Source organism: Lacerta agilis, chromosome 11, assembly GCF_009819535.1.
Source record: "Lacerta agilis isolate rLacAgi1 chromosome 11, rLacAgi1.pri, whole genome shotgun sequence".
In the NCBI taxonomy this organism is placed as follows: domain Eukaryota; kingdom Metazoa; phylum Chordata; class Lepidosauria; order Squamata; family Lacertidae; genus Lacerta; species Lacerta agilis.
Genome location: NC_046322.1, coordinates 27,906,300 through 27,921,233, shown reverse-complemented (window position 1 = coordinate 27,921,233; position 14,934 = coordinate 27,906,300). Strand labels below are relative to the sequence as shown.

The 14,934-nt window shown below is 40.3% G+C and overlaps 1 protein-coding gene across 1 annotated transcript in view; it reads left to right on the top strand.

Annotated features, from left to right (window-relative positions):
- Positions 1 to 14,713, top strand: part of SV2C (synaptic vesicle glycoprotein 2C) — a 55,693-nt gene extending 40,980 nt beyond the window's left edge. The window contains exons 8-12 of the mRNA XM_033164278.1: positions 1,677 to 1,841; positions 3,284 to 3,417; positions 5,508 to 5,711; positions 7,229 to 7,388; positions 13,215 to 14,713. Of these exons, the coding sequence (XP_033020169.1) occupies positions 1,677 to 1,841; positions 3,284 to 3,417; positions 5,508 to 5,711; positions 7,229 to 7,388; positions 13,215 to 13,398 (847 nt within the window). The 3' untranslated portion in view covers positions 13,399 to 14,713. The remainder of the gene's footprint in view (positions 1 to 1,676; positions 1,842 to 3,283; positions 3,418 to 5,507; positions 5,712 to 7,228; positions 7,389 to 13,214) is intronic.
- The last annotated feature ends 221 nt before the right edge of the window (positions 14,714 to 14,934 follow it).

The following is a 14,934-nucleotide window of genomic DNA, read 5'->3' as shown; positions in this document are numbered from 1 at the left end:
CATGCCTTATTAGAATGTTAAGTAATGGAAAGAGAAATAATAGATGGCTTCACAGCTGCATACTATAAAAAGTATGAAATCTCTGAGTAAAGTAATTAATCAAATTATAGAAATGAGGGTCATACAGGAGACCTCAAAAGCTACAGTTATAATTGTTGTTCCCAAAGAATGGAAGTACTTTGCACTAGTCACTGTGTATTGGCAAAAATATCAGTTAAACCAGGCATGGCCAAACTCCAGATGTTTTGTGACTACAGTTCCCATCATCCCTGACAACTGGTCCTGTTAGCTAGGGATGATGGAAGTTGTAGTCCCAAAACATCTGGAGGGCCAAGTTTGGTCATGCCTGAGTTAAACGCAGTATATTAGATATTTACAGGCATTTTGGGAAAAATATTAAATAGTATAATCAGTAAATCTGACCACTTAGGCCTCATTTGGCAAAGAAAGATGAAGAATAATATTTGGCAAAATTTACATATTACAGATTATACTTCAAACATGATGTAGGAAGTAATATTACAATTTCTTGATGCAAAAAAGGCATTTGATAATGTTGAATGCCCCTTTTTTGATAATTTTTTCTCCAATTTTGGATACAGATTTAACACATGGATTCAAGCAATTTGTACAGATTCTCAAGCCAAAGTCTGTGTAAATATGGTTGTGGCCAGATGCAACTTAGCAATTCACAATATATTAAGAATTGACATAAACAATTCTGAATTTATTATAATTTAGCAATTCTTCCAAACAGAATCCAACATTGTGTAAGTGACAGTGACCAATGATTTTACATATGAAGTCTTTCTGCCGATTCCTCACACTAAAACACACTAAATTTGGTGTTGTATAAAGTAACTCCAGAACATAGAAAGAATTACAGATAACAAAGAGAGCATTTCCTCCAATATAAAAAAACACATTAACACAAAATGTATTGTTTTGGATGTAGCATTAAACCATGGTTTAGTGTTACAAGAATGAAACCTAGGCTGCACTGGGCTCATATGGTTCTTCCTTTTGGGGGGGGGGCACAGCCATGAAACAGAATACAGAAGCATTTGCTTTTATTTTTGCTTAGCTGAATTTTGTTGTGACATCCATACCAGAAGAAACTGCAGCTAATCTTACCTCTGGTTAGTAGAAACAAGGCAACTTCAAAACATATTTGATGAAGTTGCTTTGTTTTCACTAACCAGAGTTAAGACTAACCACAGTTTATGGTTTGGACAACCTGCTAAACTATTGTTAACTAATGAATGCATCTTTATTTGCATCAGCCACCAGCCATGGCAATAAAACAAAATGCAGTATACAGAGGATAAAGGTAAAAAGTTAACTATATAAAATACATTTTGGGAGTTTGGATCAATAGTCCAATAATGTATCTTATTCTAATTGGTTAATTTTAAAATAGAAAATGAGCTTCAGATTTCCTTGTGACCATGTTGGGGAAAATGTGCAAGCTCAAGGAATAGTTTGGCTTCTCAGCACTATATGGCAGTTATTATTTCCAAATGCAACCAGTTTATTTTAAAACACCACTTGTATATCAGTGTATATTCAACAAAACACTAGTGCATTGTGTATTTCAGCAAAGTTTTAATAAATCTAATTCTTCTGTACCACTTTGACACTAGATTCGTTGAAATTGTATCTATTGCTTTTCACAGATACTATGGATTATCAGTCTGGTTTCCAGATGTGATTAAGCATCTACAAGCAGATGAGTATGCTTCTAGAAGGAAGAGTTTTGGAAATGAGATAATAAAAGACTTTGACTTCAACTTTACTTTGGAAAATCAGATCCACTACAATGGAACTTTCATCAATGACAGGTTGAGAGAAATAAATTAAATCAGAATTTGCTTTATGAAATAAAGAAATTGCAGTGTGCATTGATATCCAGACTCCTCCCCATCCTGCTACAATCAGTCTTCATCCTTAATAGTTGTTGGTATGGGAGGCTTATTGTCATAATTATTGAATTTGCAGAGATACCTTTTCTTGGTATTGCATAGAGATTGACTAATAGCTCTGTATGTGGGAATTAGTTCATGTAAAAGAAGTGGAGTTCAAAACCTGTGAAACAGTGACATATCCTTGGCTACCTCAGGTCATTGCTGGGTTTGGATCTGAACACTACTATTCACTCTTATTTAGATGTATTTAGTTTATTATCTTTTATCTAAGAAACCTAGGGCTACCTTTCCTCCATTATCAAATGTTACACTCATTGCAACACTGCATAGGTAGGCTAAGCTAGATATCTGTTTCACTGTCTCCTTTTGGAGGTTTGTGTTTTAAGAATTACACTTGCAGTTGTCATGTTACAATTCTCCAAACTATAGTTTGGAGGATGGGTGACCTGCCACAGCTTCTCTTCTGCCCCTTTTCTGGTTAATGATAACTGAAGGTTACTCCGATATCTAAATAAGGTGGACTATTTTTAGTGCTAACCAGGTATGCCTCCAGACTATGATTTTCAAACAACGCTTTCAAATCATGGATTGGAGGCAATTTCTGGTTAGTTCCAACCATAGTTTGACCAATTCAAATGGTCACAGCAAACTATGGTTATGCAAACCAGGAAAGGGAAGAGGGATGTTTCATGTGAGATAAATTACATGTCTGGCACATTCACAGCCCTCCAAATATGGTTCCTTTGACCATGCTGACTTTGAAGATACTACTTCCATAGTTTGAATTATTAGCATGCAACATTTGAATAGAGTGATGAATTATTGGCATCCATCTGTCTTGAGAAACAATGGAGTACGCCTCTCAGGTGAAGCCAAACTGCTGCATCAGCAGCACTGAAGTGAACCCTGGGGTGCGAGCCTGGGCAGTGCGTATGGAGGTCCTGGGCTGCCCAGACCACAAGACCACCATGTCAGCCTCACTGATGTGGTCCAAAGGAAAGCAGAGCAATACATTTGGCACCAGTTTGGCTGCAGGAGTTGCTAGAAGGAGGCATACAAGTTGCCATCCAACTGTCTTAGGGACTCCACTCCATATTTGAGTAGGATTTATTCCTTAGGGTTGTATGAGATGTTAGGGGAGGGGTAATACCTCTGGTGAAGGACACATTGTGCTCCTTCTGGGGTAGTTTGTCCACCTTTGGTCCCTACCCTGCACTAAGCTCTCACCTGTGGCTCCTAGAAGCAGTCAGCATCCAACAGTGGCCACATTCCAGGAAATGGCTTCGACTGGCCAGCTAAACCAGGTTGTTCATGATAACCATAAAAATCTGACTGTAATAATAACTTCTGTTGCTCAGGTTCACAATGATGAAATTCAAAGCGGTTACATTTCAAGATACTCTCTTTAGTACCTGTTATTTTGAAGATGTTACTACGCTGAATACGTATTTCAGGAACTGCACTTTTGTGAGGAGCATTTTCTTCAACACAGGTATGCTTTGCAGGAAGGAAGCTCATTGTTTGCTGTCCAAATCCATAGGGGTTCCATTTTCTCAAGCATTTCTTTCCAGGAGTATAGCAGTTATAGATGATTGCAATGAAATACAAGACAAGTTTAAAGAAAACACTTTCCCTGTGTTCTACTAACTGTTTTATGTTGAATTAATATCTGGGCTTTTAAACTCTTCCATGTCATCCATGTTATGGCCAAGCTTCCATGTCCATTTCAGTGAGGAAGCTAGGGGAGGTTTAGCTGCACCTGGTGTTTAAAATGAAGGAAAGAACCCAGCCAACTAACCCTTAGTCCCTCTGTCATGAAGCAGTTTCTGTCAAGGATGAATGTGTGTTACTGAGGCTCTCTGCTTATTGAATCATGGGGAAAGGGTAAAACCTTTGCAGCTGAGGTCAGGTTGGGTCAGGTCAGGTCAGATTTCTATGCTTATGGTCAAAGCCCTTTGCCAAAATTCAGACAGGCTCAGAGATATATTAGGCTACAAATCACTGACATATTTGAGTCAATAGTGGGAGAGAACATTCATGATTTCAAATGGGCAATGTGTAGCTATCTATCTTCCATGTATTTGGTCATTTATTTGTGTAATGTGTAAGCCACTCTGCACATTCTGACATCTGTGCCTTTGGGTTATTGGGGAGCTCCTTCCTTTCAGAAGGTGCATTGCAAGTAATAGGAACTTGGGGCTTCTATGAGGTAGAACCCCCCACTTCTAGAATCCCCAGCCCAGGTTTCTCCTGATGCACAAGAAGATTTGATTTGATTTAAAATGTCTATATATCACATTTCTTTTCCAAAGCAATTTACACTAATGATTCCTTTAAAAAAACAAAAATATAATTAAAAAACAGATTAACAGCAGCAAGAAAGGTATCTACAATCAGAAAGACCAGCCACCAGTTACTCATCCAAAGCCTTAGATGATAAAAAGGTATTAACCTGTCATCTAAATAGTAACAGGATTGGTACTTTATCCAACCTGCTTGGGGATTACGTAAGCAGGGGCCTGTCCCTGAAAAAGCCCTCTCTGGGATCCCCTCCATTTGACCTCTTGAAGGCAGGGCACTTTGAGGCCCAAACTGGACATCAATATAATTAGCACATACCTTTCTTCTAATGAAGGGATGCGGGTGGCACTGTGAGTTAAACCACAGAGCCTAGGGCTTGCCGATAAGAAGATTGGCAGTTCGAATCCCCGTGACGGGGTGGGCTCCCGTTGTTTGGTCCCTGCTCCTGCCAACCTAGCAGTTTCAAAGCACGTCAAAGTGCAAGTAGATAAATAGGTACCACTCCGGCGGAAAGGTAAATGGCATTTCCGTGAGCTGCTCTGGTTCGCCAGAAGCGGATTAGTCATGCTGCCCACATGACCCAGAAGCTGTGCACCGGCTCCCTCAGCCAGTAAAGCGAGATGAGTGCCACAACCCCAGAGTCGTCCACGACTGGACCTAATGGTCAGGGGTCCCTTTACCTTTACCTTTCTTCTAATGTAAATAGCAGCTGTGGGTGGTTGAGAAACCATTGGGACCATGAAAATATTAAAACCTTGGTTTGCCAGAACTTTTGCAGAGAACTAAAGAGTTAACATGATTCAGTACTGGTCAGTGAGGCAGTAAAGAATTTGTGGCATTGCATATCTGGCTTCTAGCTGGCCAAATGTTGGGCATGGCGGGGAAGCAGAAACAACAGATTTATTTATTTTTAATTTTGGGAATGTGCTGTCCTACATTGAATAAGGCATCGGGTGTGACTTGTGAATAATGGGTGTGAATAATGTTGCAGTGCAGTCCTATATAGATCTACTCAGAAGTAAGTTCCATTGAGTTTATGGACTTACTCCCTCATATGAAGATCACACTTATCTGCCACTAGGTTCTGCATATGACTGTCCTGGAAGCATATAGTATTGACAATTACATCTAATTCATTATCGGGGGAAAGTCCATTATCCCACTTACAAAATTTTGTTTTGTTTTTTTTCTAACAGTATTTGAAATGTTTTAAAACAGATGAATTCCTAATATGAACTGATCGTGAATTCCTGATATTGTTCATTTTCTTCATTTCCATAGATCTTGAACCATATAAATATCCTGGCAGTGAATTTATAAACTGCACATTCATTCACAACAAGACAGGGTGTCAAATATCCTTTGACGATGATTACAGTGCCTATTGGATTTACTTTGTTAATTTCCTGGGGACTTTAGCTGTACTACCAGGGAATATCGTCTCCGCTCTTCTGATGGACAGAATTGGGCGTTTAACAATGTTAGGTATGAACTTTGCATGAAAATAGGATTTAAAAAATATTATCCTGCACAACCCTACTTTTAAGAGTTTCCTGTGAGGGGAGGGATAACTGTTTCCTCAAAAATCTTTAATTGGTATGCTTGGAATACCCTTCAAAAATATTTGAACATAATCTCCTGGAAGTTTCATGTGTAGTGGGAACTGGGGTGGTGGGTAAGGTTGGGGCTGTGCCCTTGCACTGACAGAAGCACTGCCACCAATCTGGCATCCTCACTGGGGCACACAGGCTCAAAGATCTTTAGACTTGGAACATGCATGACTCTTTCCAATCAAGCAGCAATAGCACAGATGTTGGGAGTGACTCTTCCCTATCCTCTGCTGATGAACTCTGCAGAGAAACAGAAAGAAGTCTAGCTAATTATATTTACAAGTCCAGATTAAAATTGGACAAGCCAATGGCTTTGTTGGTTTGTAATTGCAGAAGGTTGTGTGCTTGAGCCAGGGAATGGTCCTATGGACAGTGCAAGCCTATATATGTATATTCAGAAGTAAATCCCATTGAGTTCAGTGGGATTCATTTCCAGGTAGCTAGATATAGTCTTTCTCTTCTTTCTTTCCTATTCAATAGCAACCCACAGCCCACACTAGCCAATTCCAAAAAAGCTGCTTTTTCACTTGCATGCTGAAAGATTTGGATATTTCTATTTCATTTTCCTGTGAGTGGGAAAGCAGCTCAGGGGTGATTGACTGGGAAAAATGGCAAGAGGAAATGATTCAGCAGCCTTCTTGCTTTTCCTTTGATCAAACTCACAGGCTCCTCCTCCCTTTCCTTTTTAAATAGCCAGGAGATTATTGCAGAGGTGTCTGGCATCTAATATATTATTTATGTATTATTACTGGTATTTATTAAATTTGTATACTGCCCTAAACCCATAGATCTCAGCGTGGTTACAACACAAATATATAATATATACGGTAGATTGGTTCTAAAATCACTTCTATAGGCGAACTAATTGCTCTTTGTCACTAGTACTCAAATCTTTAGCATTCCAGACTAGGCAGAGCATTCTCAAGATGCAGAACCTGTTCCCTTGAGGTTCCTAGGTCCAACTGGGCCCTTATAACCTCCCTGAACCAACTGCCCCTCCAAGGCAGTTAAGGTAGCCCTCTGGCCTGGAGCCTAGCATTCTGTAACCTCTCTGTTAGTTTCTGCCAGGGAGGGGTGCACCGATTAGCAATGTTTTGGGGGCTGCAAGAACCTTGGTGACAAGAGTGCAGGACCCTTGGGAATCTAGCTCAGGGATTGCTAATTTAGGGGTCTTTGCCTTTCAGAGGTTCCTACCTGTTGGGTTCAGACTTGATGTCATGGGCTATTGGCCTATATACAGGTTGTACTTCTGGCTCTCACAACCTGCCTCAACACTTTGCGTTGATATCCAGGATACTGTTTGTGATTTGGAGTCATGACAGCCATATGGCATTTCTTTGAAAGGCTCATGACAAAATCAATAGTGATTCTTTCCTTTCCCCTTGAATGCAGGTGGTTCTATGATTCTTTCTGGAATTAGCTGCTTTTTCCTGTGGTTTGGTACAAGTGAATCCATGATGATAGGCATGCTGTGCCTGTACAACGGCCTCACCATCTCGGCGTGGAACTCCCTTGATGTCATCACTGTGGAGCTTTATCCTTCAGACAGGAGGTATATTCTTAAATACTTGGCTTTCTAAAGCATTCTAAATCATAATTCAGAAACATGTTAGCCACAGATTAAAAGAGCAGAACCTCTTATTAATGGTTTGCTTGTCTTTAAAGGAGACAAAAAGGTAGGAATAAATAGGCAGTTTTCATAATGGGGGCAAGTAAGTACTTGGGTCCCCTGATGGTGTGCATTTGGGACCAGGGCTATTTGACGTATTCATAAATTATCCGGACTTAGAGTGAACAGTATATTTCCTAAGCCTTTCCTCTGACATTGACCACTGTCAGGCAATGTACTAAGCTGCACAGACAATTTGGATTAACCCCAGTACAGCTATTGTTACAGTCAGCAGCAGATAAACTTCGACCTTTTGCTTTCAGATTAGTAGTGCTGTGGTTATTTATAAATCAAAAGCACTTTGCTTTCGTAGCACTTTGTTTTTATAAAACTTCCTCAAAGTGTCCCACTACCAAGCTTTAATGTAGTATTAAAATAAACCCTCTTTAGAAGGGAGCCTTTCCCCTTTTTAGAATTTATGAACATAATGGCCACAATCAAAGAGTTGGGAGCACTTAAGCCCCTCTCCTCTCCCTATTGCCCTTGCAGTTCTCATTTAAGAAAAATGTTCACACAGTTCAACATCAAAATAGGAGAAGAAAACCTCAAGGTGCTGAAGACTGATTCATTTGAAAAACAAACAAACCCTTCGGTAAATGTGGTGCCTAATATGTTTTAAGCAGTAACTCTTCATCAGAGACAATAATATATGCCAATTTTCAACATGAGAAGTCATTTTATTCTCAGCACTCATTCGTTGTTTTCCCACAATTGGTGCTGGCTGGTGCCCATTGGGACTAGCAGGGTGGAAGACAGGCCAACAGCTTGTAGAGCCAGAACCAATGACAGTCAGAGTCAACTCATTCTAGGTTTCTGCCCATCTGAGCTCTACAAGGGCAGAGTTGAAGCTAAGGAGGAGGATGCTGGTAGCCATGGTTACCTTCTGCACTGGTTGTAAGAAGGTAGGCAGACTGAAGTTGGTGAGGCAGTGACCTGTTTGCCTGCAGACCAGTATCCACTGACCCCCGCAACTCACCACTAGCAAGGCATGGGGAAGGAAACTATTACTAGGCAGGTCTGGTAGGCTACTGTAGGAGCATGCCATGCAACTCTTAACTGGTATCTCATTCAACTCATAACCTTTTTGAAAAACCATAGTCAGTCTATTTCTTGGCCCATTGTCTTATATTTCCAAAAGTGAGTTGTTTGCAACCCATTCACATCTAAGGCTCACTTGCCATGCTCATGAAACAAACAGAATAGGGACTTATCCATGTTCTGTGTGTCCCATGCCTAGAAAGGACTGGCCTGAGATGTTCTCTACTTGTCCCATGCTTCCTAGGCATGGGTCCAAGCGGTTTTCTGCTGGTCCTGCCACTTTCCACAGGAAAACCTGCTCTTTAGCATTTCATCGGGACAAATGTCAAGCTAAAGCAAACCCAATTGATGTTTGCTCTGATTAAGCGGTAACGGTCAGATTTTCATGGGGGAAAGCAGCGGAACAAGCAGAAGTTTGGGTCAGCCCTTAAGTGAACTATTTTGAGCTATCTTGCAGATGCAAGTCATAGACCCTTGCAGATATAAACCATGATACATAAATGGTTTTTCATATGATAAACACAAAACGTCCAAGAATGGGAATTGAAGCAAGCAGATGCATTTATTTCATGTTTCTTCTGGCTATTTCAGGCTCCATTTGGTGGGTGCATGGCATTTATTGTGTCTTGAGAATAAATTGATGGACTCTTGGCACTTAAAAAAATACTGCATTTTGCTTGTGTTTTATTACAACCATTTAATAAGCTAAATACAGTAATTGAATATATTTGTCTACTTGCATTGGGTTTTTGCACTTCATTTTGTGTTAGGATACACCAGGGTTTCCCAAACTTGGGTCTCCAGCTGTTTTTGGACTATAATTTCCATAACCATTGGTCCTGGTAGGTAGGGTCCCTAGGGATGATGGGAAATTTGTAGTCTAAAACCAGCTGGAAACCCTGGGATACACCTTCATCGTTGGTGTAGGCCCAACCACCACCCTTTTTCTGTTTGATTTAGGGAGGGAACAAGTTTATTAGCTGTTCAGTAGAGTCTTCTCTTAGTACTGTGGCCCTCCAGATGTTGCTGGACTAGAATTCCCATCATTTCAGACCATTGGCTTTGCTGGTTTGGGGCTGATGGGAGTCCGTAGATCAACATCTGGTTTCCCCACTCCCACTGTAATACCTTCTTTAAAAAAAAAAACCCCCACAAAAATTCTCCTTTCTTTGTTGTAAATTTATTTATGGGCTATGATAAACCCTGTCTTTAAACTAACCTATAATGTCATAATTTTGAAGTGTGAGTTTTTACTGCCACCTTGTGGAAATGGAATACAAGAGTGTCCAATTCAGTTTCCAATCATATTATCCACTCATGGCATATAATGTTATCCAAAGGCAAAACTGATGACACTCCTGTATTCTTTAGCCTAAGGTTACCAGATTTTTTCCCAATGAATCTGGGGACACTTTTCAACTTCAATGGATTTTGTATGGGGACTGATTTGTAAATCCGGGGACTGTCCCTGGGAAACGGGGACATCTGGTAACCTTACTTTAGCCTCTTTTTATGGCTTAGGCAACGCTCAGATCCTGTTTCTCTATGAAGCAAGCTGTAATAATGCATTCCAGAAGCTCTGCCTGGCTGTAGTTTTTCACCAAACACATATAAAACGTCGTCAGTCTTGCTAGTTATCTAATAAAAAAAAAATATTTATTTCCTCCATTTACTCTACATCTCACCTCCTGTTGTCTTGGGAAGTCTTTTGAAATTCTAGGCTGACACATTGCCATATTTTCTTCTGTTCCACATCTGTGGTTTCAGACTAGAAGTACTAAAGAATCATATCACACCCTTGTTTGTTTGTTTATTTGTTTTTTGTTTTCAATTTTTATTATATTCTCTTTCTGGTCAGACAGAGTGTGGAATTTTACCCTGCTTATCTGTCTACGGCTCTCCTAATCTTTCTTGGCTGTCTTTATTTGTAGGCTACTGCAGTGTATTTTGCTTCAGATATGATCTCAGGGAAGACTTATATGTAATATAATCCTGATTCCCCCCCCCAAAAAAATGTGCTGCCTTGAACTTGCACTCTGCAGTAGCTGGTGTCAGATAATCTCAGCAGGTAAAGCTTTTAAAGGCTTTAAAATACAAGGGAAACCTATTTTATTAACTTCATATTAAGTAACTTGGCCAATCCCAAAAACATCAAGTGCTGCACACTATCAAATTTCTGCATCTTTCATTCAGTTGTTCAGAGATTAGAAAAGAGCCTCTCCTTGAGATCCTGGAGAGCCCCTGCCAGTCAGAGTAGACAAAACTGGGCTAGATAGGGAAATATTCATTCATTCATTCATTCATTCATTCATTCATTCATACCCCGCCCATCTGACTGGGTTTCCCCAGCCACTCTGGGCAGCTTCCAACAAAAGATTAAAAATACATTAAAACATCAGTCATTAAAAACTTCCCCAAACAGGGCTGCCTTAGAGATGTCTTCTAAATGTCAGATAGTTGTTTATTTCCTTGATCTCTGATGGAAGGGCGTTCCACAGGGCGGGCGCCACTACCGAGAAGGCCCTCTGTCTGGTCCCTGTAACCTCACTTCTCACAATGAGGGAACTGCCAGAAGGCCCTCAGTGCTGGATCTCAGTGTCCAGGCTGAATGATGGGGGTGGAGACACTCCTTCAGGGATACTGGGCCGAGGCCGTTTAGGGCTTTAAAGGTCAGCACCAACACTTTGAATTGTGTTCGGAAACGTCCCGGAAACGTACCTTCACCTGGTATAGGGCAGATTCCTATGGACACATTTGCACCTTGCCGATGTCCCATGCTGTGATCCACTACTGGCCAATAGAGACCAAACTGAGTAGCAGTTGGAGGCAATGCCTCCTTGGAGAATAAAAGTATGGAGCATAAGTGTTGCATATTCAAGCAGGGAGAAGCTTTTCTCAGAGGCGTGCAAATGATCAAGTAAACAAGTTCTACTGAAGTATATTTCCCTTTCCTGTTCTTATCTGCATGTATATAATGGATATAAGGTCAGCCTCATTCTCTCCCTCCCCCCCTTTAAAGCAGTATTTCACAGACTTGGACCTCTTCCTTTTAAGTTTATGCTACCTTCTTGGGTCATATGCTTTAAAAAGAAAAGAAAAGAAACTAGAAGAGAATATTCTGCTATTACTGCCAAAGAGCACGTATTCCTTGCTATTTCCCAAGGGTACAGCATATTCCATCATCTTGGTACTGGTTTTTCAAGCCCCTAATATAAGTACATTTGAACTGATAAAGCTCATGTCCTATCTGGCTGTCGTTTCATCAGGATTTCCACAGGTCCCTTAAGTAAGTGGACCCCTGAAGACATAAATATTTTCTTTTCTTTTTTTTTAAAGATTACCATCTCCTTGTTTTGTAAACTGGCTCTTTGGCTCTCTGATTTTGACCTAGTTGCCAGAGGCTACTTTTATCTGGTAGTCTTGCAAAATAAAAATAAAAAATCAGGTGCGAAAGAGACTTCAGCAAGGGCATCGGTGTGTTCTGATTTAAGACTGGTTTTTAAAACTATAATTTGAGTTGGAAATAAAGGAACAAGACATATTATTTCATATATATATATATATATATATATATATATATATATATATATAATGATTATTATGTATTAGAAGGCGCTGAATTGCTTCCAAGGTAGAATAAAATGTGCTAACAAGTCAGTGAAATAAATGCTGAGGGAGAAATGGCAGCTTAAATACTTTGAACATTTTTTTAAAAGACTTTTCTGTGTTCTCTCCAACCTTCTGAGTGCTGCTTTATGGCAGGGGCTGATGGGAGTTGGAGTCCAGCAACATCTGGAGAGCCACAGGTTCCCCATCCTTACGTTAGGTGTCTTTATATAGAAAATGCATGAAAGCTGCATATAGATTATGTGGCAACTGGACGTGCTCTAAACTCATTTCTTGTCTTTTTTTTCCTTTTTTTATAGTTACAAGCTTGGAGGATCAGGGGAATGCTATGGACATAGTATATCTTGATTCTTCCAGGCTTTCTAATGAATTTTTTTATTTTTTATTTTAATATGTTTGTCATCTTTTATTTATGTATTATTTTGTTTTTGTAAACAATCCTGGGAGCTCAGTTGGAGGGCAGTATAAACTTATTTTAAGATAAATTGTCGAGGAAGTGAATTTTCAGCATCTGCCCCAACTTATTTATAAGGCATGAAGTAAGAAGCCTCCAAGTTTGAGGTCTAGGGGCTTCTGGATTGGCCCTGTTCTCTTTGTTTAGATCAGTCTCACGGCTGACACAGGGTGTGTTAAGGGGACATGAAGGTGAGTGAATACCATAGTCCTTTTGCAATCCCGGGATGTCACTGAATTGCAGTGGGAGGGTATGGTGCCTGTTTCTCATAAGATCTGTAGTCATTAGGGCCTGCTCAGTAATTTTCTAGTCATTGCTGCATCTTCAGATGACCTTTTTGAGAAAAACCGCCCTCCAGCTTCTATTATTTTATAAAACTCGAAGCAAATGTTCAGGTTCAAAGGATATGTCACCAATCATTTTAGTGCAAAAAGTTGGACCTCTGAGTTCTGGCCATTTTCAGGAAGAGTATATAAACCAATGCACCATTTATCTCTCATCTGCTTTCTGCTCCGATAAAACTTTTATTCTTTCCTATGGTTTTAACTTCTCTCTCTCTCTCTCTCTCTCTCTCTCTCTCTCCCTTTTAGGGCAACAGGCTTTGGCTTTTTAAATGCACTATGCAAAGCAGCAGCTGTCCTTGGAAACCTTATATTTGGTTCCTTCGTTATCATCACCAAATCAATTCCTATTCTCTTGGCTTCCTCGGTTCTAGTATGTGGAGGCTTGGTAGGACTTCGGCTCCCAGACACCAGAACCCAAGTGCTGATGTAACTTGGGAAGGATTTTGGATTAAAAGCCATTTCCAGTTTGTTTTCCTCCCTTTCCAAGTGTCAGATCTCCTGGCTGGATGGGCAAAGGCTTCAGATTCTCAGTGCATGGAAGGTGACTGTATAGCAGAACTCCCACTAACATAATGAAAACACTGTAACAGATTTAAGCCCTTTTCCAGGGTGCTTCTTCATTCATTCAACACACGAAAGGGGGGTGGTACCCTGCCTGCTTGCCCCACCCCTCCACCCTCTGACTCTCACACATTCAGCAAAAGTTTGGAGGAGGAAGCCTCCATTGGTAGTATGCTCTGTGTGACTGAATACCACCCTCTAGTTGTACAGGATTCCCAAGTACTTTTAGCTGTGTGCATAGTGGCTCACCCTTCATGTATTTGCTAAATGTATGAAGGGTGGAGCTGGCATGCACATATTGACATTGGGGGCAGGTCAAGCAGGCACGCCACCGCTTTCTCCTCTACTTTTGAAGAGGGCTATTGTTCAAGCTTTATAAATTCTACATGGCCCCTTGTATTTCAGGCTAAAAGGGCAGTTCAGTGAAGAATTGGTCGCCTTGACCTCAGCTGAACAACACTAGGGTAAGAATTATGTGAATTGCCCCATTAAGAGTTGCTTGTTTCCAGTCGATCTATTTTAAGTGATTTAAGAGGACAGATTGCTGAAACAAATCAGTAGTTCATATGTGACAGTTTTCCTACAACAAGGTCATCTCTGAATAGGAAAAAAGAAGTGTTTTGGAATGAATGTTTTGTTTGCTCATGAGTACAGGGGTGTAGGGAAAATGTCACATCTAAAATAGCTTTTAAAACTGCAACATGAAACTATCCCTGTAGTTTAACACTAATGCTTTCTGTGCCAAAAAGCCACAAAAGTGAATATTTACTATTTTTAATTAAGCTGATAATAAGCAGAAACTTCAAGGCCTTTCTTAGTAGTATACGTTAATCTAACTTGCATCAGGAGATACAACATAAAATGGAACAGGCTGCATGACTGTACTTCAAGACATATTTCCTGCTTTCTTAGAATAAGGGGTTGGGGGGATGGCATTGCCACTTTCATAAGAAACCATTTTTATGCAAATTCAGGCTGGGCACAAACTGCCTGTTGCTGTTCAATCTGTTAACTATCTAATAACTTACTACGTTATCGCAGCTGAGCTCCTCACAGGGAAGTAAGGCAAAAGTGTAATAACAGAAATGTTTTATGGATGTGCCATGCTCCTCAAATGATGTTAAGGGTTTCTGTAAAATTGCACTAAATGGAAACATTGCCCCTTTCCCATTTTGGAAGCAATCAAACAAGTTTTGTGAGATATAAATTGGGTGACTACATTTTCTTCCTGGCCAGGTGGCTTTACAAATCTCAACTGTACCATCACCTTGCATCTGATTCGCTGCTGTAATACTTCCACCATGCTTGGACAACACAGGAGTGATTGCAACCTGAGCTAGGCAGAAGCTACAAATAAAAGACTCTGTTGCACCAATGTCCTGATGGTGACCTTGTTCATATGTCA